The sequence below is a fragment of the Aulonocara sp. 'chitande type north' Nkhata Bay genome, linkage group LG14 (assembly GCF_057382095.1).
Source record: "Aulonocara sp. 'chitande type north' Nkhata Bay isolate Kocher_YH1m ecotype deep benthic linkage group LG14, A_spYH_male_GT1.1, whole genome shotgun sequence".
In the NCBI taxonomy this organism is placed as follows: domain Eukaryota; kingdom Metazoa; phylum Chordata; class Actinopteri; order Cichliformes; family Cichlidae; genus Aulonocara; species Aulonocara sp. 'chitande type north' Nkhata Bay.
In genome coordinates this window covers 9302047-9326382 of record NC_141357.1, presented here as the reverse complement: position 1 = coordinate 9326382, position 24336 = coordinate 9302047, and the positions used below count along the sequence as shown (strand labels likewise).

General features: G+C 44.8%; 2 protein-coding genes across 2 annotated transcripts; one reads left to right on the top strand and one right to left on the bottom strand.

Moving 5' to 3' along the window:
- fbxo46 (F-box protein 46) lies at positions 1-11263 on the top strand. Its single transcript, XM_086260840.1, has 3 exons — positions 1-422; positions 6123-6703; positions 6832-11263. Exons 2-3 carry the CDS (start codon positions 6236-6238, stop codon positions 8662-8664), a joined length of 2301 nt encoding a protein of 766 aa, XP_086116966.1. The 5' UTR covers positions 1-422; positions 6123-6235; the 3' UTR covers positions 8665-11263.
- Positions 11135-24300, bottom strand: slc5a2 (solute carrier family 5 member 2). The gene is made up of 15 exons (XM_086260841.1): positions 23804-24300; positions 23661-23732; positions 21189-21293; positions 21016-21075; positions 20828-20932; positions 20633-20738; positions 15030-15110; positions 14323-14552; positions 13458-13593; positions 13149-13256; positions 12897-13047; positions 12053-12221; positions 11748-11963; positions 11529-11661; positions 11135-11442 (listed from the first exon to the last, which is right to left on the bottom strand). The coding sequence occupies exons 1-15, from the start codon at positions 23888-23890 to the stop codon at positions 11228-11230; spliced, it is 1974 nt and encodes a 657-aa protein (XP_086116967.1). The 5' UTR covers positions 23891-24300; the 3' UTR covers positions 11135-11227.
- Positions 24301-24336: the final 36 nt, after the last annotated feature.

Here is a 24336-nt window from a genome sequence, read left to right as displayed (position 1 = left end):
TTATGCAGCTGCTTGTCAACAAGATGGCCTTCCTCATCTCGCCGTTTTGACACTGATTATTTTGGTATCCCCGAGAACATACCGTAAAAGCTTGTGTCACTTCTAAATAGATAGTGGTCGAGCGGCTGTTGATATTCCTAACAAGGCCTACAGTCAGCTAGACTGTGTCCAGAGAGCTGACAATCACGCCATCCTCGTTGGCTGCCACTACTAAGACAAGGTTGATAAATAGAAAGTAGCTGCTGGCTAATGACGACGTTAGCCTGTGAGTGAGCTAGCTTAGCTACGTGGACACGGATAGTTAACTCGTGTCACCTGCATTTGACCAGACAGACTGGTTGGAGCGAAATTCAGCGAGGAGACACTTGTCATCGACAGCCTGTTGGTTAAGAAGGTTGTCTGCTTCAGTTAAAACCACTGAGGTAAGCCAGCTGCCAAAATACAACGCTCGGGGTCTTTTTAAAAAAAATCGTAGCTTGCTAGCAAGCGCTGTCATGTTATTATGCAGGTAAGTTGTGCTATTCAGCTAGCAACCTTGGTAGCTACTAACCGACCTGTTTGCTATGTGCGACTACTCATTAATAATCTATATGAAGTATTCAAGTCTGTAGAAGATTTTTTAGGTTACCCTCGACGTTAGGTTATGTTAATTATTAAAGTGTTGGAAACTTGGCCAATAAGGTGATGGGAATTTTTACGTTACTATGCCGCTGTGTAAGCTAACTGTTTGCTACTTTCTCAGCCAGCTACTGGATTCCCAAAGACATTGAGATGATAACGAGCATCAAATGATTACAATAATAACAACAACAAATAAGAGTATTTGTTTCTGGATGGTGTTTTGTGATGCCACACTTGTTGGTTGAGAGTGTGGAGAGGTTGGCAGTATTTCAGCTAGTTTTCGGAGTTGTTTGGTTACCTTAAACACAACTAGGAAAGGTAAGGGATAACCTGCAGGCCTCCGAGAGCGAAGACTAAATACTCCGTGGCACAAATATCTAGATGTATGCACTGCGATAGAAAATAAAATAAACTTCTCTTTCGTATAATGTTGTTTGTTTATAAGCCCATATGAAGAAGTCTAAAGGAAATCTGTTTTTGTGACTGTAGCATAATACTCTATTTTAAAAAGTCAATCTTACACGGAGTTCAGTTTGATGTGATTTTGTTTGCGAGTGTTTGATTTGCCCTCCTCCTTTCAGATGTTCAGTTGGATAACACTGTTGACACAGTGGCCTTTGTGATTGAATCAAAACTTGCATCACAGTCTAATTTGTGATGTTTCAGCACAAACGTGCAGACACACACAGACGCAGTGAGTCCTGCAGTCTACTCAGCCACACTCCCCAGGTGTCCAGACAGAAAGCCTGCTCTCACGTAATGTTCCTGGGCAGACTGCTGGAGCAGTGCGCTCTGCCCTATTGTTGTGTTGACAGTTTGCAGCAAAGCTGGCCTGCTGGCTGCTCGTCTGTTGCATTGTCTTCATGCAGGGAGGGAGATTGAGCTAAGGCTTTTTGGCATGCTTGGGTCCCATCATTCGTCAGCTTTTGCCCGTCTGGCTGAAATGCTGTGAAAAAGAGAGCGGGAGAGCTAGAGGGTGGTTGGAAGGAGTTTGAGTTACTCTCACTCAGTGTTATTCAGGCTGACTTCTTTGCAAAGATGGCATTAGACCAGGAGCTGACAGTCTTAAAGGGAAAAACAGCAACACCATCTTAAGTTAAATGCTTTGGTTCAGCATCTGCTAATCCGCCTCGTTAAACCTTAAATTAGAGTTTACAGGGATGTAGTACACTGTGTGTTCAGAACTGTGCTCACCTGGTGAGAGTGAAACTGCTCTTCATTTGTATAGGGAAATGAGTCCCTCCAGCAGAAATGGAGTTTTGATGTAAAAGGTCAAACCTGCAAATTTGTTCTAACAGCAGGATTTTGCGAGCAAATAAATACCTTTTTATATGTGTTGTGTGGAGCTATATTGTGTAAAACATTTGCTTTTGCAGTTGTGTAGTTGACATTTCTTCAGTAGGCTTCAGTAGCACCATCATTGCATGAGATGGGGCAGTAGCTCATATTGTCCATGTCATACGTGGTGTTTGCATCTAGGCTGTGGAGTTCGGTGTGTACTTTCTACATGCGCTAAGTCATTATTGTTGTTTTTATTCTTTTTTGTTTATTTGGCAGTTTGTGTATGTAAACGCACAGTTAAATAAATTGGTGGTATCAGTCGCTACATTTGTTGGGACAGGTTTGGAGGGATTAGTTTGTTACAGGATGCGTAAACCCAAGCTTTTATTCGCAGCAACTGGCTCTAATGAATAGGGAATAACTTTCAATTGCTGGTCAGTCTAGTACAAAATATTATAACTGAAAGAGAAATTAATCTCCAGCTTTGTCTAGCTTTGTATAAAAACAAAACAGGAGTACACCTTCTCTCACACATGCTCTTTATGTGCAGACCTCAAGTATACACAAGTCCACGCATATACGTTTGTTTGTTTGTTTGTTTGTTTGTTTGTTTTTTTTGAGCAAACTGATTTTAAGATGAATTTTTAATCATCATATTTATCACTGTTAGTTTTTACAAACATGGCTAAATAAACCAACATACAACTTGCTATTCACAAAGTTCATTACAAATATTACAAATAACATATTGTGAATTTAGGTTTATTAGACAGCTGCTGCTGCTTCTTATTCTTGTGGTGGTGATAATTATTGAGGATGGCTTGTAGTGAGTGCTATAAATAGCTGCAGCAGTATATATTGGTGTGCTTTTCTTGTATAAACTGATGTGCTTTTGCCTCTCATTAGTAGTGTGGCAAAAAGACTACTTTTAAAGCTAAAAATAGGTGTATAGCACAGCCAATAACATTTGAGATTTATACATTTTTACATCTTGATCCACAGCATAACAGAATAAATGTGTAAGTTCTTTTCTTTGTGCATACTCATAGTTGAGTTGTGAATAAATTTTTATGAGTGTTCTGCATTGTACTGCAGTGCACTGTAATGTGGCTTAATAACACAAATGTAGACTCAGAAGGGCAATAATCATGGGGCATGATCATTTGAGGATGTTGAAATACGATTCAGTGTGTCATTTGCAGTTTGTGTCACAATTGTTACACCCCTGGAATAGTTAAGATGACAGGTTAACTTCAGAGTTTCATAATTGACTAAATCACCGTCATAACGAAATGAATCACCTTCATATCTCTATGTCTCCTTAAAGGAAGAGTTAAACTGGTCAAACAACTAATGCGTTGTCATTTAAATGTATACTTATTTAGCATACACAGACTGGAAATTGCTGTTCACCTGGGCTGTCTGGTTGCATTCGTGTTCTGATGTACTATTAGTCAGTCATCTGACAACAGATGCAAGGAGTTATGCAATATCAGTGGAGCTGCCTGTTAAGCTTTATGGAAACGGAGAATACAGTGAGTGAATACAGAGAGCAGGAAGTAAAAGAATAGACTTGCTAAAACCCAGAGGAGCAACCTGGCTGAGTCCCACTGCTTGCCAGATTTTCATAGAACTGAGCAGTTTTGTTCTTTGCCAGTGCCAACACATCCACGAATAGAGAAAGAGGGTTTTCTCCAACCTTCTTTTAATTCTGTTTTTTGTTAGTTTCCTTATAGGTAGGAAAGTACAAGGAAAATACAAAAATAAAAATGTGACTGTTTTTTGTTTTTGTTGGTTGTGTGTGGGGTTTTTTGTATTTAAAAAATGTTTTTAGATTTTTATTTTTTATTTGCCATTTTTATATTTACAGGAATGTAGGTGCTATAAAGTCTGGTCTGCAGTTTAAAGTGGCTGATGTGTTGCGTGTGAGAGACTTCATAATAGATTGCTGCTGTGGGCAGGCATTCTCTCTTCTGACCCCTCTTGTTATGCCATCCAGTAAGGTATGAAAGATGGATTGCTTGCAGTGAGAATAGGGAGAGAGAAATGGATAAAAAGGAGGCCGAGAATAAAAGCGTTCAATAGACATCTGTAAGGGGTCGTGGAGCGAGGCAGGAAAAAGGGCTCGCTAGCTTCTTTTTCTTTTTTTCTTTTTTTTTTTATATTCCTCACAACAGTATAATCTCAGCTCTTAGCCGTGTTGTTGCTGTGTGATTATAGAGGAAGCGTTTGAATTGGTTCACCACACTGTGTGGGTGGTGTTTGGTTTTTGCACCTCTCTGAGCTATTCCATTAGTCCAAATGTACAAAGCACCACCCATCCAGTGTGTCAGACGAGAGGCACAACCAACGAAAATGGAAAGCAGGGTTTGGTAAAAAACAGTCATACAGTAAACAGGTCTTCAATTAGCTGTGTTATCAGGCAAGGTAGGTTCGAGAACTGCCAACCACTCTAGTTTATGTGATCCATTAAAACACACCCTGTATGAACTTACATGGCCATTTCTCCTTAGCAGTTGGGATTACAATACATAGATGATCACCAGCTTTTGCACAGTGCCAACTTGTTCTATCTGGGAATATTTATTATGGCCTGTAGTAGAATAATGTCCCCTGTCACCCTTTCTAAGAATGGGTGGAGGAAATCGCAAGAAACATTAATCATAACTGAATGAAAAAGGGTGGATGCAACCTCAGGAGAACAGTGTATGACGTAGATGAACTTCAGCACCAAACGGGTACTGTAGCAGTCAATCAAAAGTTAAACACAGAAAGTTAATTACAGATAAACAAAACTGCTTTTTGTGAAAACCTCACTGGAGCGAGATCTGAGCAGACACGCCACACAAGAAGCAAGAGAGGGCTCAGTTGTTGATATCATTTATAGTATGACAACTAGACATGTCAACATGGTGTTCAACACAGCGAGCAGTTGTTACTGCTGTTGTCTCATCTTGCCATGGCTGTAAAAACTTCTCATGCAGTGTAGGGCTGTCACAAACGATTATTTTGATAGTCAACTAGTCACCGATTATTTTTGCGATTAGTCGACTAATCAGATCCTGCGTCCATTGGGCGTAAAACGTACAGCTTATTGCACCAGCATGCGTCTGCTCTTATATATCGTTATTACTCTTCAATCCTACTTATTCTTGCGTCTTTTGGGATCTTACAAAGCTTCAAACGACATGTTAACTATTAGATTAGTCGACTAATCTTTAGAGTCTTCACATTATTTATATAGGGGTCAGGATGTCCCCGTCAACATAGTCTGACAGTCGTTTTTAACAAAATATTGCCATGAACGAATCAAACATGATTCAAACTACATTTAAGCTGGGGTGGGTGGTCAGTTTTTACATCTGTATTTCTGTGGTTACATTCAGGTCTGCTTTAACAGTTTAAACATATTGCTTACGACTGACAGATGAGGTGTAATTATTCAAGCTGTTCTCAGATGTCATGGACACTTTCAGGTTAGCAGTGTGCCGAACATGTTGCTCTGTTGCCACTTGTTCTTTAAGTGTGCCGGCACGTTCCTGGCAGTCCATACAGCTGGCATAGCTGCTGATGCAAAGCATGCTGGGTGGACTAAAGGCTTTCCCTCTTAGCCTGCAGCATACGCTCCTTGGCAGGGAGAAAAGGGTGAGGACAGGGAAAAGGACTACAACAGTTTCACTACTAACCCGCCTTCTCTGCTGTTTGCTAAAAATAGATCCATCATATGCCTGCATGCTCCTCCCTGTTTTGCCTTCTATCAAGTCCTCTTTGAAGCCTGGAGATGCAGAGGGAGCGGGGGAGAGAGAGGAGCGTCCATTTGGCTCTTTTGTGTTCTGTCTTTCATCCCTTTCATCTGCAGGCCACAGACCCCAAACCTGAAATGGAATCCCTTTAATTCGATTTTAGAGGCTCCAAAGCAAGTGAGATGATCTTGGTGCACAGTAGCAAATGTAACCGCTTAATCAGGTTTGGCCAGAGTAGGAGGCAGACCAGTTGTGATTAGTCCAACAGCAGTAGGATGATTGTTCTGTTCTCACCCCTTTAGCGGCGCTGAATGTGAACTCTGTGAATACTTCACAGCAGCTGTTGAGGACAGCCCTAGTTGGCCATTGATTATCTGACTTGATCTCAGCACTGATGAACACTGGCGAACTGCAGTTTAACTTTTTCTCTTCTTCTTTCCTCTTCTACTTCCTTTTCCCTCTATCCTGTCGTTGTAGGTTGTATGCCCAGCGCCCATCAGGTTGGCTCTAGGACAGGGAGCCGACAATGAGAGCTCCGGGTGTTTGCTGGCCAGTGTAGATGCCGATATGCCACGGTGGTCCGCATCCTGATGGACCGAGACACCTTCTCCCACATCCGGCTGTGGTGCCCACGCCCCTTTGGCACCTACTCCCAGAACAAAGCTAGGAATCCAGGCTCAGGGGGGAGTGGTGGAGGTAGTGGTGGTGTGGCAGGGTCCCCCTCCCTCTGCAAGTCTGAGCCCTCTTCAGGTGCCAGAAATGAAGATGTAGGGATGATAGTGGGGGTGCAGGAGCAGAATGGAGAAGAGGAGGGTGTGGGTTCAGAGAACACTCCACCTGAACCTGAGCTTGACTCCAGCTCCCTCACACAGAACCAAGCCACTCAACCCCCTTCAGCCCCTCCTACACCACCCTCCTCTGGGTCCCAGATGGAAGATGGCCGTGTTTTGTTAGACACCTGGTATGTTATTAAGCCAGGTAATACCAAGGAGAAGATTGCCTTCTTTGTTGCGCACCAGTTCAGTGGAGCTGGACAGCCTAGACCCAGTGCAATGAAGGTAAGGAGGTGAAACCGTAAAGAAGCATTGTATTTATTTATTTTGTAGTTATATAATTGTTTTTGTAAGATATTTTAGTTAGAATTGAGACAAAGACCTAAATGCATTTTTTTTTTTTTTTAAAACAGGTCAAAGGTAACTGGGCGACTGACTGCAGTAAAGCCAAAAGGCGGAGGCGATGTTCATCCTATGACCCTCCAACACGCTCCCAAGCTTCAGAGTCACTTCTCAGCAATGACCCCTCCCTTACACCTCCCAGCCCTGATGAACCACAGCTGGGAGGGGTGAATGAAACGGACCTGCTTTCAGTCGCAGAGATGGTTGCCTTGGTTGAGCAGAGGACTGCCATGGCCCTTCAAGGGATTGTGGGTGTTCATGGTAACCAACACCACCACCAGCCCTCTATTACCACACAGAGCCCGGGCCTTACCCACCACCAGCACACTCTCCTGCGGGGCACAGTGTCAGACCCCTCTCCTATGGTTTTTGTGTCAGACAGTTCCAGTGGTCAACCCTCCAAAGAGGTCCAGAAGTCGTCGTCTCCCATCCAGACAGACCAGCAGCTTGAGGAGCAGCAGCAGGAGTCATTCAGGGTTGCCCAGGCCATTGCGCACTTTGAGTCCCAGAACCTGGAGAATCAGCTTCATCTGGGCCCTGGTTCTGGAATAGAGTCCTGTAATCAAGACAGGGGAAGGGAGTGTAGGAGAGGAGGTGAGTCTGGTACGGTAACACCTCCTCCACCCCCCAGCCACAGTCATGGTGAGGTTAGGATAGCTTTCAGAGTGTCAAATCTGGACCCACGGTCTCAACTGGAGCCAGCTGGCAGGTCCCGCTGTATGTTTATGAGCTGTGGTGGTGGGAGTAATCAGGCAGCAGCCAGGGCCAAAGAGAAAATTACCTGTGACCTATACCAGCTTGTCAGTCCCTCATCAAGAGACCCTAGTAGTCTGCTGCTTGCTGCCACAACTGCTACCCCGAAACCAGATGGAGACCTCCATCACCCTGACAGGCCGGCCTGTGGCAGCCCAGACCCAACCCAGGAGCTCTCTTCTGGGGAGAAGAAGGCTGTAGGTGTAGGAAGGGAGCGAGTGACTGGTTTCCATGTGGAGGTGGTGGTGACAGGTGCTGTGGATCAGTGTGTGTTTTATGGCAAGGACAGTACAGAGAATGTGCAGGAGGAGACTGTATGTTTTGCTATGCCTAATGGGGGAGGGGGCAGTGGGGGTGTTGGAAACTCTACTGATCCCTCATGTGACGATCCCCCTCCTGGACAGCTCTTTTTCCTTCAGCCCCCTCGGGCTGAGGAGGAGGATGTAAAAGGAACGGGCCCTGTCAGTGGGTCAGGAATGTGCTCTTTGGACTGCGCCAACAACAACAGTCCTGGGGCAGGGGTGGCAGTGGGCTCAGGGGAGCGGGTGACCCGACCAGACTCTCCTAGCGTTGGAGAAGACTGTTCAGACCCTTCACTGTGTCGCCTCTACCGTCATGTTTCCCATGACTTCCTGGAGATCCGCTTTCAGATTCAGCGACTCCTTGAACCTCGACAGTACATGCTACTGCTCCCTGACCACATCATGGTCAACATCTTCAGCTACCTGCCAACGCGCTCGCTGGCAGCCCTCAAGTGCACCTGCCACTACTTCAAGGTATTGATTGAGACATATGGGGTGCGGGCTGTGGATTCACAGTGGAATCAAGACCCTCTCTATAGAGATGACCCCTGCAAGCAGTGTAAGCGACAATATGAGCGCGGGGATGTTTCTTTGTGCCGTTGGCACCCCAAACCTTACCACCATGACCTGCCTTATGGACGTTCCTACTGGATGTGCTGCCGGCGTACAGATAAGGACACGCCAGGCTGCCGTGTTGGACTCCATGATAACAACTGGGTCCAGCAGCCTGCTGATGGCTCTCAACCCATCCGCACCAAGCGGGAAGACAGAAGGGAGGAAGCTAGGTAGAGAAGAAAGGGCACACCTCACATATACCAACTCTCATCTCATTCTGTGCACCTCCTTCTTTCCCACTCTCATCTGATCAGAGGACAAACAGGAACAGAGAGGATCAGCACTCCAGGACTGTTTTGTTTTTCTTTGCTGCAGCACTCCTTCCTCATACCTGCCCTCAGTAGGAGGTGTTTCAGTGGTAAAGAAGGAAGAGAGGTGTGTCACTCTCCTTGCCTTGTTTGTTTTTGTTTTTTGAAGCCCTCCAGAATCCCTCTCTCCCCCACTGTGCTCCAGAGTGGTCACTTTGAAAAGTTTCCATACCAGGGTTGGGTCCCCTACTGCTGCTGTTATTCAACCCTTTTTCTGCCTCTTAATCATTCGGGTTCTTGTCTAACTCTGCACATGGTTGTTAGGTAATACATGTGAAAACTTTGCAGTGTATTTGATTGAGATTAGCATTCATAAAGTGACGCATAAAAATGTAATGCCCTAGAGCCTGCTTATTATTATTATTATTATTATTATTATTCCCAGAACTTGTTCTATGTTTCTGTGTCGTATCACAAACTTCCATGTTTGCTGTACAATGGTGCTTCAAGGAATGAGCTGTACCGAGTCCAACAGATGTAAAACTTTTCAGTGGTGGAATGTTCAGCATTAATATAGAAATGTGATTGTATAAAGCAAACTTGATTTTTTTTCTTTTCCGTTGTACAAGGTTGCCATTTGTACCTGTCCTGCACCATGCATTTCTATTTTCTGAATGTGCTGTAATGTTGTACACGTCGATCAGTCCCCTGATAATGCTGCTGAAATCATTGCCTGTGTCACTGATGTTAATTCTGAAATAGCCATTGGTTAATTACAGGCACAGTCTCTGCACACTGGCTGAGACTGAGATTTTGGGGCCGTGTCATAGTTTCAGATTGGACCCTAACCTTGCTGACCAGCCATAAAGAGGAGCCACTGAGAACTTTCTGGTTTACAGAGAATCATGGGAGATGAACCTGATTAAGTTCAGGGGGATTGAATTGGGGGGGGGGGAGAAACTTGATGTCACTTTGGAAAGGCCTGATGTCACTTTTGTATGGTTTGATTGACTTGGTTGTTTGCTGTTTTTTTGTTTTTATTTTTTTGTTTTCTTTTGCTGTTTTTTGGGTGTGTGTGGGTGTGTGTGTGTGTGTGTGTGTGTCAGTGTCAGATTGTTTGCTGTTGTATTTGCTTTTATTTTGAGGACTGAGTTCTCCCTGTACCAGTCTGTCACCCTACTCAACCTGCAAAGATTTATTTTTAAGTATTCTATGTTTGTTTTAACCCCTAGCTCTCTTCCTTTCTTCCACCCCCTCCGTCCTCCGATCTGGCAGAGGGCAGTGTTTGCCAAAGCTGTCATTCATGCTTTGAAGTGGGTTAAACCAACTACCACACGCCGCAGAAACTCTCTACACCAGCTTCCAGCCTTAAAAGCCCCCCTACCTCTTACCCACCCTGCAGGAGACTGAGGCATCAGATACCTCACAGATGATCAAGAGTATTGGGAGTCGCACAGGACCCTGTAAGTGGCTAGATTTCAGATGCTCAACAGACTTCATTCAGCTCTTCTGGATCCACCCAAAACTCTTAGAGTGGGAGTGTAAGATGAACAGTGCCTGGTGACTGCTCTGACTCTCCATTCTTAGGGAGGGGAAACAAAAAGCCTCCGCCTTTCTCTCTCTTGCTTTTACACTCCCAGACCCCCCCCCCCTCCCCCCTCCCCACAAGCTGACAGACTGGACATTAAAGAACTGATGTGATGAATGATGCTGAAACTCTGCATGGAGATGGGAAGGTGGTTGGATAGTTATGGGAGACCTCTGTGGGTTCCAGATGTGTACAATGCTCATGGGAAATATCTGCTTAAATAAAAACAGAAGTGATGATTAAAACTGGAAATCGGAATCACTACCTGGTTTGTGTGGTGTCTCAACAGCCAAGTTACGATTACAAGTCAATCTGTGTCCCTGCCTATTTATGGAGTAATATTAGAGCCGACTCGATTATTGGACACAATACAAACCACCTTTTTCCTTCCCTTGAAACTGCTTTTAACGGAAAAACGGGAATGAAGATGGGCACAGTATGAGCACACATGTTGTTGGGTGGTATAAAGCAACTCCAAACATTCCACTGATTTTCTTTTTTTTTTTTTTTTTTTTTTTTGAGACGGTTTTAGAGGAGGTTAGAAAAATCTTTAGGCTTTATTGAGTTAACTTCTATTAGAATTCAATCTTCACACCTTTCGAGATCGACCTGTGATTGAATCACGATGTAACCGTATACAGTAATGGCATTTTAACCTGATAAAGCATTTTTCAGACTGTGCATTACATATGCTTTTTAAAACTGGACAAAAGTAGAGAAGGACCATGCTGTGTCAGAATGCAGCATGGTTGTATATTTGCACGTGCACCTACTTTGAACTACTTCAAAATAAAGAAAATAGCTTAAGTGCAGTGACCAGAGTTTGCCAACAGATGGCAACACTTGTATTTATTTCTAGACATTTAAAAATCCACCTTCATTAAGCAACATAAGGACTCTGTCATGCATAGTATCCCCACATGAAAACTGCTACAGCCATCATGATGAGAGCGTTGACGTCCACTGTGTTCTTCCACACTGGGTCCTCACTGATGTCGGGCATCTGCACCGGTTCCTCAGGTTCTTCTTCGTCATTGGTCGGGGAGGAACTGCCACCCTGGCCAAAGAACCGTTTGATAAGTTGGCAGATCCCAGACTGCTCTTCCTCTTCAGCCACTGAAAGGGAGAAATAGTTTGTAAGCTGCTTTAGTGAGTGTTTCTTCTGCTTTTCTCCATCACTGCGATTTCACTTTGTTTCTTACCTGCATCGCTTTTATTCTCCCTCATCCTCCTGCTGGCCTCTCTCCTGGCCCTCCTCCCTTTTTCCTCTTGCTCCCAGTCCAGATCTTTTCTCTCCTCTTTGGAATGACGAAGGCTGAACACCAGACGATGAAGCTGGAAGGCATGTTTTTGTCATAAGCATTTGATAAATAAGGCCTTATTTTGGCCCTCAGTGAATCAGTGCTGTGTAAATCACTTACATGCTGGTCATCTATTGGCTCGCTGCAGCAACTGACCAGCAACACAAGCGCTGAGGTACAGAAGAAGAGGATAATGGCAAAGTGGAGGTAATGGATCCCACACACCAGGTAAGGGCAGCTGGAGGGGAAAATACAGCTGCCGGTACCAAACCAGAACTCAAGCAACATCCGACACAAACCCATCAGCAGACCACAAATCAGGCCCCAGAAGGCACCCTGCAAGTGGAGGAAGATGAGTGTTATGTCATATAACTGTGACTACACCTGGTGTTTCATCGCTGTAATGTTGGCAGACGATGTCTCACAGTTTCATTGACCCTCTTAACAAACACAGCCAGGAGGAAGACGGCGGCGATAGGGGGAGCCAGATAGCTGGAGACGGACTGGATGTAATCAAACAGCTGACCGCTCTGTGCCGCCTGCACCACCGGTATCCAGCAGATACTGACAGCTACAATACACAGAACCCAGACTCTAAAGACCAGAGAAAATATGAGAGTTTGGTAAATCAGTCCATATCAGTTCAGTTTTATAAACCTCTGCTGTTTATATTACTTTCCTAGGAAAGGAAATGAAGAACTTCTCGTATGATGTCTTCAGCAAAGTGTAATTCTTTAAAACTCTACTGCTTGTTATTTAACAAAAGTTTCTGACATGCACATTATTACAGTGTTAGATGTTCATATTAAACATGTTGTCACCTCTTGGCCAGGACTCCCTTGAAAAAGAGGTTTTTAATCTCAATGGGACTTTTCCTGGTAAAATAAAGGTTAATAATAATAAACATGGCCATAGTTTCAAATAATAAGGTCAGTGTGTGTGCAACAAGTTCTTTTTGGTTATTTCTCTACTCCAAGTTCATTTTGACGAGCAAAGTAAGAGCAGATATTCTTAAAACGATCCTCTCAGGGACGCTGCTCTGGCTCCAAACCTTCAATTTACGAGGGGCTGCCAATCAGTAGCAAGTTAGCCTACACGGAGCTAGGGTTAGGGTGATGAACACAAGGGCCGTCCAGTATAAGATAAATACGATTATGTTAACTGTGGCTAATGCAGGGTTACTCAAGCAGAGTCCAAGAAAAGGACCTCTCTTTGGTTATGCTGGTTTTCTGTAACATTGAATGTTACAGAAAGCATGCTGCACTGTACCTGCCTACGACGATGAGCTCACGCTCAGTGGCCTGTGGTCTGATACGGGTCCAGATGTCCATGGTGAACAAAGTGCTGCTGCTGTTAAAGATGGAGGCCAAAGAGGACATGAGAGCAGCCAGCATCACAGCCAGCATCAGACCGCGCAAACCTGGACAAAAGCGTGACAGGAAGCAGAGCAGGGGTCATGTAAGGCAAAAATAACCATCTTTTTTTTTTTTTTTTAAATGTAGCCAATAATTGTGTCCTTACCATCCGGCATTATTGATATCACCAGTTTAGGATAAGCTATATTGGAGCAGCCCACCTCAGTCCCACAAATGTTCTTGCAGAGTTCAGGGACCACACAGCCAACCTCATCTATAAAAACACACACACACAACGTTCAGACACATCACCTGCCTACAGCAAGTCAAGCTTACAAGCGAGAGTTCAAAAAGCTTAATGGAATTATGGTCTTGGATTTGAGATGAGTCACTTTTGACGATTCGGTCTCAAAAGAGCCAGGCAGGTTCATAAGGATGCAGTGTGCACCTGCCACTACTAGTGTAGCCCACAGACCTGGGTAGAGAATCCTGCTGATCATGCCGGGGAACACCATGAGGAACATGGGCAGCAGTTTGAGGTAGCCGCACATGATGCAGCCGGCCTTCACGTCTGTGATGCTGCGAGCTGCGAGGCACCGCTGTACAATCACCTGGAGAAAGACACAGACTAACGATATGTGCCTAAAGGTTCAGACATTTGCTTTAAAGTAGCAACTGTTAATGCAGTAATTCTGCATCTTATGGGCCTTATTAGTGTAACACAGCATGTGAGGATGCTTTACTGGGGGGCAAATGAAATACTGGTTTGCTAATGTGTTTTTCTTTCATCCTTCACCAGCTAGACTATTTTTCTGTATTGTTGCACTCCATTGGTTCCTCCTCCTCCTCCTCCTTGAGGACAGGCGCCCTTGTACCAGGTTATCAGCTTGACTTCAGTGTATCGTAAAGACAGTTACAGCAGTGTATGTGCGCTGCAGCTGGCTCCACAGTGTAGCGATTTACACATTCGACTAACAAGCGAAAGATTCTGGGTGGAGACATGAATCCCTTTGGGGTAATGCCAGGAAGGGAATAAGACTGTGAATAAAAGAGCTGCCCAAAGTAGGTTCTTCTGTGAGCTGCAGTAAGCCTCTCTGAGTCAGCGGTAGTGTCCGCTGACTGCATAAACAGAGAAGTTGAGAGAAAGGCTACAAAGTTTGTCTTTAACTATTGATTTTTAAGAACTAAATTACTAATACTGGTAAAGCGTGCCATTTAAAGTTGTAACTCTGACAACATATGTTGCTGTATTTCACCTTTTATGGTAGTTGAAGCTGTTAGAAACTGGCTGAACTCCCTGGCTCCCCAAACCAAAGTGCTTCCACTGATATAAAAGTCACCTGATCTGTACACCAGTACCAGATGCCCCCTATTGGAATCCCAATCAGCACCCCGGGCCAGGGCAGGTCCCCTGCAGCTGGGTCTCTCAGCAGGTTGAAGGCGTCCGCTCTGGGGGTGTAGCAGTGGGGGGAGATGTTGTAGCGGTGGGGTTCCAGGGAGGTGAAATTAAGCGGCGTGGAGGAGCTGTATTTATTAAGCAGAGCGCTGTAGCCCCCGACTTTAGCAAATGCTAGAGGTGAGAAGGAGAAAGCATGAGGATAATTTGTGCTAGGACCCCTCCCTCTAAGGCTGATGATGCTTAAAACACACTCAATTTCCCAAAATCTCAAACAGGACTCTTGCTTGTGTGTGTAAGCGTGTTGTGTTTTTACTGTTCAATAGTCCAGAACTCTCTTGTTGTGTCAAACTGATATCCTAACTGAAGACATGAGTCAGCTGCTGAAGCAGCACTAACTGCTCAGAGGATTAGTTAATATTCTACACCAGTACTAGACTGTGATTTCAAGACGTTTTAGTAAAGAATGGTTGTAGAGTCAGCAAAAGGTGTGGTGGGGTTGCATGTCTGCACTGTCAGCAAACTGTACACCTCTACTGTAATGAAGTCAATGATTGCAGACCCTGGTTAACGTCTTTCCTGTTGTTGTGAAACTGCTGGGGACCCAGGTGTGACCCGCGTGTTGTGTCGTGCTGCAAAGATTGGACTCACAGAAGCCGGTAAGGACAAAGGCCCCAGCAATGATGACAAAAGTCTGAACTGTGTCGGTGTACATCAGCGCAGCCAGCCCACCTGGTAAGACACACACGCACACGCACACACACACACACACACACACACACACACTGAACTACACTGATATGGAAAAAATCTCTGCAATATTTTGTCAACGTAAAGTTGTCAAGAAATCAGAATATAGGACCCTGATATTATTTTTTTAGTCTAATGGGGCGAATTTTAGTATCATTGCATTCTGCAAAAGACCTTTCATTAAACTCTCTCTGCGCTGTGGTTGCACTCATCTTTTAAACTCTGTAAGCCAGAGCTTATCCTACAAACTACAAGTTCCCACATCCAAGGTCTCCCTGGTGATATCACTATAGCAACGTAATAGTTATATGGTTTCACATGTGTAAAGTTAGTGGAGTAGACCTTAAATAAATAACTATTTCATCCCCTGCTAAATTTGGAAGTTTGCTAACTTGTAAAGAAATGAATGGTCTCTAATTTTTATGGTAGTTTCATTTTAATGGAGAGAGACAGAATATCAACTCAAAATAGATTTAAAAAATTAAATAAATGTTAAAAATTGATTCGCATGTTTTTGAGTGAAAAAAATATTTGTCTTGTCTTGGTAGCCGGGGATCGGTCCGCCAGGGCCTCCGCTCCTGGCCGCCGTCCGACTCACATTGCACCCAACCCCTACAGTGCCTCCTGCGGGTGGTGGACCTGCAGGAAGATGGGCCCACATCCCTTTTTCGGGCTGTGCCCGGCTGGACCCCATGGACTAAGGCCCGGCCACCAGACACTCGCCCTCGGGCACCCTCCCTGGGCCTGGCTCCAGGGTGGGGCCCCGGTAACCCTGCTCCCTCGATAGTCTTTTCATACGGGTCTTCTGAATCGCTCATTGTCTGGTCCCTCACCCAGGACCAATTTGCCATGGGAGACCCTACCAGGGGGCAAAAGCCCCCAGACAACATAGCCCCTGGGAACCCTGGAACACACAAACCCCTCCACCAAGATAAGGTAGTGATTCGCGGTTTTCGTCCTGGTCGCGGAACACTGGACTAGCTCTTTATCCTCTCAAGGATACTCGAGGGCGCATGGGAGTTTGCCCAACCAGTCTACATGTGTTGTGTGGACTTGGAGAAGGCATTCGACCGTGTCCCTCGGGGGGTCCTGTGGGGGGTGCTCCGGGAGGCCCATTGCTACGGGCCATTCAGTCCTTATACGACCGTTGCAAGAGCTTGGTTCGCATTGCCGGCAATAAGTCGGACTCGTTCCCGGTGGGTGATGGGCTCCGCCAGGGCTCCCCTTTGTCACTGATTCTGTTCATAATTTTTATGGACAGAATTTCTAGGTGTAGCCAAGTGGCGGAGGGCTTTCACTTTGGTGGTCTCAGGATCTCATCTCTGCTTTTCGCAGATGATGTGGTCCTGTTGGCTTCATCAGGTGATGGCCTACAGCTTGCCTTGGAACGGTGCGCAGCCGAGTGTGAAGTGGTGGGAATGAGAATTGGCACCTCCAAATCTGAGGAAATGGTCCTCAGCCGGAAAAGGGTGAGGTGCCCACTCTGGGTCAGGGACGAGACCCTGCCCCAAGTGGAGGAGTTTGAGTATCTCGGGGTCTTGTTCACGAGTGATGGGAGAAGGGAGCCGGAGATCGACAGACAGATTGGTGCTGTGGCTGCAGTGATGCGGACGCTGTACCGGTCTGTTGTGGTGAAGAGAGAGCTGAGCATAAAAGCGAAGCTCTCAATTTACCGGTCGATCTACGTCCCTACCCTCACCTATGGCCACGAGCTGTGGGTAGTGACCGAAAGAACGCGATCGCGGATACAAGTGACAGAAATGAGCTTCCTCCGAAGGGTGGCTGGCCTCTCCCTTAGAGATAGGGTGAGAAGTTCGGCCATTCGGGAGGGGCTCAGAGTAGAGCCGCTGCTCCTCCACATCGAAAGGAGCCAGTTGAGGTGGTTCGGGCATCTGACAAGGATGCCCCCTGGGCGCCTCCTGGATGAGGTTTTCCGGGCATGTCCCACCGGGAGGAGGCCCCGGGGCAGACCCAGGACACGCTGGAGAGATTATATCTCTTGGCTGGCCTGGAAACGCCTTGGTGTGCCCCCGGATAAGCTGGAGGAGGTGGCTGGGGAGAGGGAAGTCTGGGCTTCTCTGCTTGGGCTGCTGCCCCCGCGACCCAGCCTCGGATAAGCGGAAGAAATGGATATTTGATCCCCAAGCAAAACAGGACTTAGTACAGCATGAAGAGACCCTTGTTGTCGAACTTATACTTGGTCACCAGGTTGGCTCACATCTCAGCAGGGTCCACTCCTCTTTACGGAAACTCTCTAAATCGTTTTGGCTTCTTGGCTGCTGCTTGGCCACTCAAAGTTTCATGTGGCTCCACAGATTTTCTACAGGATTGAGGTCTGGAGATATGCAAAGTCACTACCTTTCAATGGACTGAAGTCATCTTGTACCCTTAGCAGAAAAACAGTCCCCAAGCATTGATGTTTCCCCCTCTATGCTTGACTGTGAGGATGGTTTTCTTTGGGTCATACTCAGCATTTCTCTTCCTACAAATATCAGAATCAGAATCAGAATGGGTTTATTGCCAGATGTTGAGGTTTACAACATTAGGAAATTGCTGCGGTGCTTCAGTGCAAACAATAAGAATTAAAGTGCTATGTAGAAAGAAAGATATGTGCATGAGATATACATGAGATATATACATGAGAATAAGAATTATGAGTGCTACGTAGAAAGATATATACATGAGTGCAGGTGGTGATCAGTGCCAAACATGAAATGATGCAGTGACACAGCGTAGGGTCATGTGTTAGTGGCGGGGACAGTCATGTGGTTATTGTTCATGTGTCCAACAGCAGAGGGGAAGAAACTGTTCTTATGGCGAGAGGTTCTGGTGCGAATGGACCGGAGCCTCCTGCCTGAGGGGAGCAGGTCAAACAGACTGTGTCCAGGGTGAGAAGGGTCAGCTGAGATCCGAGCTGCCCGCCGCAGTGTCCTGGAGGTGTACAGGTCCTGCAGAGATGGGAGTCTGCAGCCAATCACCTTCTCAGCAGAGCGCACAACACGCTGCAGTCTCTGTTTGTCCCTGATAGTGGCTCCAGCGTACCACACGGTGATGGAGGAGGTGAGGATGGACTCGATGATTGCAGTGTAGAATTGCATCATCGTCCGTGTTGGCAGGTTGAATTTCTTCAGCTGCCTCAGGAAGTACATCCTCTGCTGGGCTTTCTTGATGACGGAGGTGATGGTGGGCTCCCACTTCAGGTCCTGGGTGATGGTGGTACCCAGGAAGCGGAATGAGTCCACAGAGGTGATGGGGGTGTCAGTCAGGATGATGGGGGGGAGTGGGGCTGTGTGCTTCCTGAAGTCCACAATAATCTCCACTGTCTTCTGGGCATTTAGCACCAGGTTGTTGTGGCTGCACCAAGACACCAGACGTTCAACCTCCCTCCTGTAGGCAGACTCGTCCCCGTCCGAGATGAGCCCGATGACGGTGGTGTCATCTGCGAACTTGATTAGCTTGACAGACTGGTGGGTGGAGGTGCAGCAGTTGGTGTACAGGGAGAAGAGCAGAGGAGAAAGAACACAGCCCTGAGGGGAGCCGGTGCTGATGGTCCGGGAGTCCGAGACATTCTTTCCCAGCCTTACGTGCTGCTTCCTGTCCGTCAGGAAGTCAGTGATCCACCGGCAGATGGGATCAGGCACATTCATCTGGGAAAGCTTGTCTCGGAGATGGTCTGGAAGGATGGTGTTGAAGGCAGAGCTGAAGTCCACAAACAGGATCCTGGCGTAGGTTCCTGGGGAGTCCAGATGCTGCAGGATGAAGTGTAGGGCCATGTTGATGGCGTCGTCTACAGACCTGTTGGCTCTGTATGCAAACTGCAGGGGGTCCAGGAGGGGGGCCGTGAGGGTCTTGAGATGGGAGAGAACTAGGCGCTCAAATGACTTCATGACCACAGATGTCAGAGCCACAGGTCTGTAGTCATTTAGTCCAGTGATCCTAGGTTTCTTGGGGACAGGGATTATGGTGGAGGACTTGAAGCAGGCAGGCACATGACATGCCTGCAGTGAGGATGGTGGGTTGAGTTGATGCCAAAGAGTAGTGTTACTGATGGTATTTTTAGTGACTGTGGTCCCAGCTGCCTTCAGATTATTAACAAGCTCCTACCATAGAGTTTTGTGTTGTTGTGGAATTTTCTATTAAAAAAGTCTACAACAAGGTCAGCTGTGGTCAAGCTACACTGCTCAAAAAATAAAATAAAATAAAGGGAACATTTAAACAACACTATGTAACTCCAAGTCAGTTACACTTCTGTGAAATCAAAATGTCCACTTAGGAAGCAACACTGATTGACAATCAGTTCCACATGCTGTTATGCAAAAGTACAGACAACAGTTGGAAATTATAGGCAATTAGCAAGACATCCCCAATAAAGGTGGTGACCACAGACCACTTCACAGTACCTATGCTTTCTGGCTGATGTTTTGGTCACTTTTGAATGCTGGCGGTGATTTATCTCTAGTGGTAGCATGAGATGGAGTCTACAACCCACACAAGTGGCTCAGGTAGTACAGGTCATCCAGGATGGCACATCAATGCGAGCTGTGGCAAGAAGGTTTGCTGTGTCTGTCAGCGTAGTGTCCAGAGCATGGAAGTGCTACCAGGAGACAGGCCAGTACATCAGGAGACATGGAGGAGGGCAACAAACCAGGAGCAGGACCGCTATCTCCACCTTTGTCAAGGAGGAACAGGAGGAGCATTCCCAGACCTCTGCAAAATCACCTCCAGCAGGCCAGAAATGTGCATTTGCTCAAACGGTCAGAAATGACTCCATGAGGGTAGCATCAGGGTCCAACGACCACAGGTGGGGGTTGTGCTTAGAACCCAACATCGTGCAAGTCGTTTGGCATTTGCCAGAGAACACCAAGATTGGCAACTTCACCACTGGCGCCCTGTGCTCTTCAAAGATGAAAGCAGGTTCACATTGAGCACATGTGACAGAGTCTGGAGATGCCATGGAAAACATTCTGCTGCCTGCAACATCTTCCAGCATGACCAGACCAAAACAAAAGGCTATACAAACCTCTACAGTGAAATCCTAAGCACCTAAATCTAAATGTAAGAAAAAATTAGAATTTTCCCCGTTACAGTGTTGATCCACCTCCTTTCTCGTGATCTATCCCTGACATCCTTTTACAACTCTTTGGTCTTGTCTGTCTTTGGTCTAGGCTGTCCATATGGTGATGGACAGCCAAATCTCTAGAAGCCATAATTCTGGCTGGGTTGTAGGGGATCAAATACTTATTTCATGTACTGTATAGATCAGGGGTGGGGAACTCCAGGCCTCAAGGCAGGTGTCCTGCACTTTTTGGATATCACCCTGGGTCAACACACCTGAATCAAATGATTAGTTCATTACCAGGCCTCTGGAGAACTTCAAGACTTGTTGAGGAGGTAATTTAGCCATTTAAATCAGCTGTGTTGGATCAAGGACGCATCTAAAACCTGCAGGACAGCGGCCCTTGAGGCCTGGAGTTCCCCCACCCCTGGTATAGATCCTACCATACCTGTAACAGTGTACAAAGCTGTTATTAACAGAAGGGCGATGACAGCCACGTAGATATTCCATCCTAACGCCTGCTGGATAAACACTGCTCCTGAAAACATATCCACCTGGAGAGAGACAGAGATTGAATGAAGAGAGAAATACACACAATAGGGACAGTTTTTTAAAACACGTGTGCACTAATGGGATCACTTACTGAGATCTTAGTCAAAATGTACAGTAACAGTGAGATAACTGACAGGTAGAGGCTGATTCTGGTCCCACCAAACCTCTTCTTCAGGTACTGAGGCATCGTGATCACCTGCCACAGCACAACATCTCATCACACCAGTGAATGGCTACACTTTATGATGCCTGAAATACAGCACAGGCTGAACTTCTTACCCCGGCTGTGAGGTAGACAGGTACAAACAGCCAGCCGAGCAGCAGCACGATAAACAGAGCCTGGCACATAAAAACGAACAACACACAAAAACACGCGACATATTTAGACCTTCTTCCAGTCACTTGTTGTCATTTACAGTGTGTCTAATGTAGGCAAATAAGGTGACTGTTACACTCCACTCAAACCCTCCAACGGCGATGCCGCCAGCCGCCCCGGTGCCTGCCAAACCAACAAAGTGACCACTGCCGATGTTGCTGGCAAACAGAGACGCACCAACCTGCAAAAACCACACGAGATGCCGATCCAGCAAAATTACAGGAGCTTTTAATAAATAACTGATCATTAAATTAATTAAACTGGCATTTCAAAGGCTTAAAATCACGAAAATTATTGAATATTTGGTCATTTTTGCCACAAAGGTGTTGAGAGGGAGAGAGAGAAAATTTGAGATCTGGCACTACATAAAAAACATATACTAATTAATGCAATCAAATGAATTTTGATGCCCGGGACTTCTGCTTCGGGATCTGTACATACACTTGATGCATTACTCGACTCTTCCTCCGCACAAAATGGACTGGTTACTCCAGTCAGAGGCACTATCACAGGAAAAGGTGAAAGAGATCTATGAAGCACGCAGAAAACGTAACAGTAAAACGCAACACTGACACTGCAAGTAAGACAAGAGAAACTATTTCAATGTGAATTTGTGATTGTTACAAGTGAAACAGCAAAACCAATAAATATTCTCTTCACTGCTGTTTATTTCTATGAGATCATTAGAGGTGTTAAACTTTAAACTTCATATGTTTAAACATTACAGGTTCCTCAGTACTGTAACGTAATAACTGTGCTTCATTTGGTGTTGTTACTAGGATGTGACTCAGCAGTTATATATACAGTACTGTGCTAAAGTTTTGAGATACCCTTTATTTCTTTATATATTTGCTAAGAAAATGGAAAAACATGCAAACATAGAAACAATATATAAGCTAAAAACAGAGTTTCTATCCAGGTATGCTTTTACTATACTGGCAGTGTGTTTGTGATCATTGTCATTCTGAAAAACAAAGCTGTTGTCAATCAGTTATTTTCCAAATGGTTTTGGATGTTGGTTTAAACTCTGACGATATTATTCGTGTTAATAATTCCCTAAAACCACTCACAGAAAGCCAGCTCCAAACCACGACAGTGCCTCCATCATGCCTTGCAGATGAGTGTAGACACTCACTGTTCAGAGATATACTGTACGTCTCTGATAGGTCAAATCAAATCAAATCAAATCACTTTTATTGTCACATCACATGTGCAGGTACATTGGTACAGCACATGTGAGTGAAATTCTTGTGTGCGAGCTTCACAACCCATATGGAAAAGAAATAGTAAAAACTTATATGTGATTAAGTAAATCATATAAGGCTTACATGATTTACTCATGAAAGTGGCCACTTTCTCATTACTTTCATACATTGTTTTAGTAAGTATCCAAAACATACAAGTTTCATTATATAATTTTTCAAGGGCTCTTATATCTGTTTTCACTCTTATATGCTTTTCATACAAGTTTCACACAAGACAGATACAAACTTTATAAGATTTATATATATCTTTTCCATATGGGAAGCAACAGAGTTGTGCAAAATACAAAGAAGGTTAAAGAAATGCAAACAAACGGTGTGCTTTATGACAGGCTGCTAGTAACAAAATGCCTAAATATACAAAAGTGGTTCCTCTCTTGAGTAAAGCGTCTTTTTTATGCTTCATAGATTCATATTTTAGTAGAAGGACTGTACTGAAAATGAGCCGGGGGGGGGGGGAACAGCCAATTTATTTAAAAAACTTTTAAAGACCTTCAGAAAACTTGAAAAACTATTTCTTAAGGTAATGTTAAAAACTGGTGACTTGGGAGAAAAATATCCAGAAACGTGGCTCAAGACTTTTGCACAGTTCTGTATAAAACCTATTCCTTCAACAGAGTATCTGTATAACACTTAGAGCTTACTTTGAATAAAATAATCAGTGAAAACATGGAGCTTAGAAACTCAGAACATAACCTGCTCCAGATCAGTTTGTGATGAGCAGAAGTTTCCATGGTGCTCTAGCCAGAGAAAGAGAGCCACTTCATTAATCTCACCTTTTTGCACAACCTTCAGGCCAAAAAATACAACTGAATGAGAGAGAATGCAACAGGAAAAGAAAAATGGACACATTCAGACATACAAATGTTTTCAGGTCAAAATGCAAATAGTTTGTGGCGCATTTTCAATTTCAGAACTGATGATGTTCGGTTGAAGCCTCATATTCAGAAATTTAGCATTTTTCAATGCAGGAGTGTGTGCTCATTCACAATCACTCACATTTATGGGGGATTATTATTTGATATACTGATCATGTTTTAAGATACTGCAAAAAGATTCTATGCAGATTCAATATTTAAAAATCCAATAACGATAGTATCGTTTTTATGTATTGGCTATTTATACACCGCCTTTGGATAAACCGCAAAGTATAGCACAATTGTTTTAAAATTACTTCAAACTTTGGTATTTCTGTGCAGCGCCTATTACTGGCTGATGAATACAGTGAAGATATTAAGCCAATAACAGTTTAAAGTGTACATTTATTGTGTATCTACTGAACTCACCGGCCACCAGGTCATGGTACGACCGGCCAAGAAATATCCCCCAACTGTCCCACGATTGGTCCGAAACATGGACTGGAACATGGAAAAGTGCGTAAACATCAAAGATGATCAGAATAATCAGGAATTCTCTAAGGCACACTTACCCAGACGCCAACACTTATCACCACAATGAAATATCCAACAATGATGGAGATGTCTGCTGGATTGCTGATGGTCACCTTGTCTGCCATTGCTCCACTTGTACCTAAAAACACTCTAAAACTTGACTTGATATGATTCCTTAGAGGAAACCTGCTTTGGGTTTACCTGCAACTTTTCTTCAAGTAAAGCTTTTTTTAAAGTCTTGTCATCTACAAAAAAAAAAAATACACCTACATTTCTGCATCAACTTGACTACAAAGATGAGCAGCAGTTAGGCAGCAAAGTTGGGGCGACTGGTCTAAGTGAGAGCTCTGGTCACTTTTGACAATGGGCAGATTCAGCAGTTTATTTATTAGAGTAATTATTAACACTAAACCATGAAAAACATGCCTTGAGTTAAGTAGCTCCACTGGATTGAATTAATATTTTACATGCACAATTACCCACTTTATGCATGTCCTGCATCTTTTATTCCCACAACAACCCGTAATGTTACCAGTAAAGATGGGTACTTTTCCTTATTTTGGTCAACGGT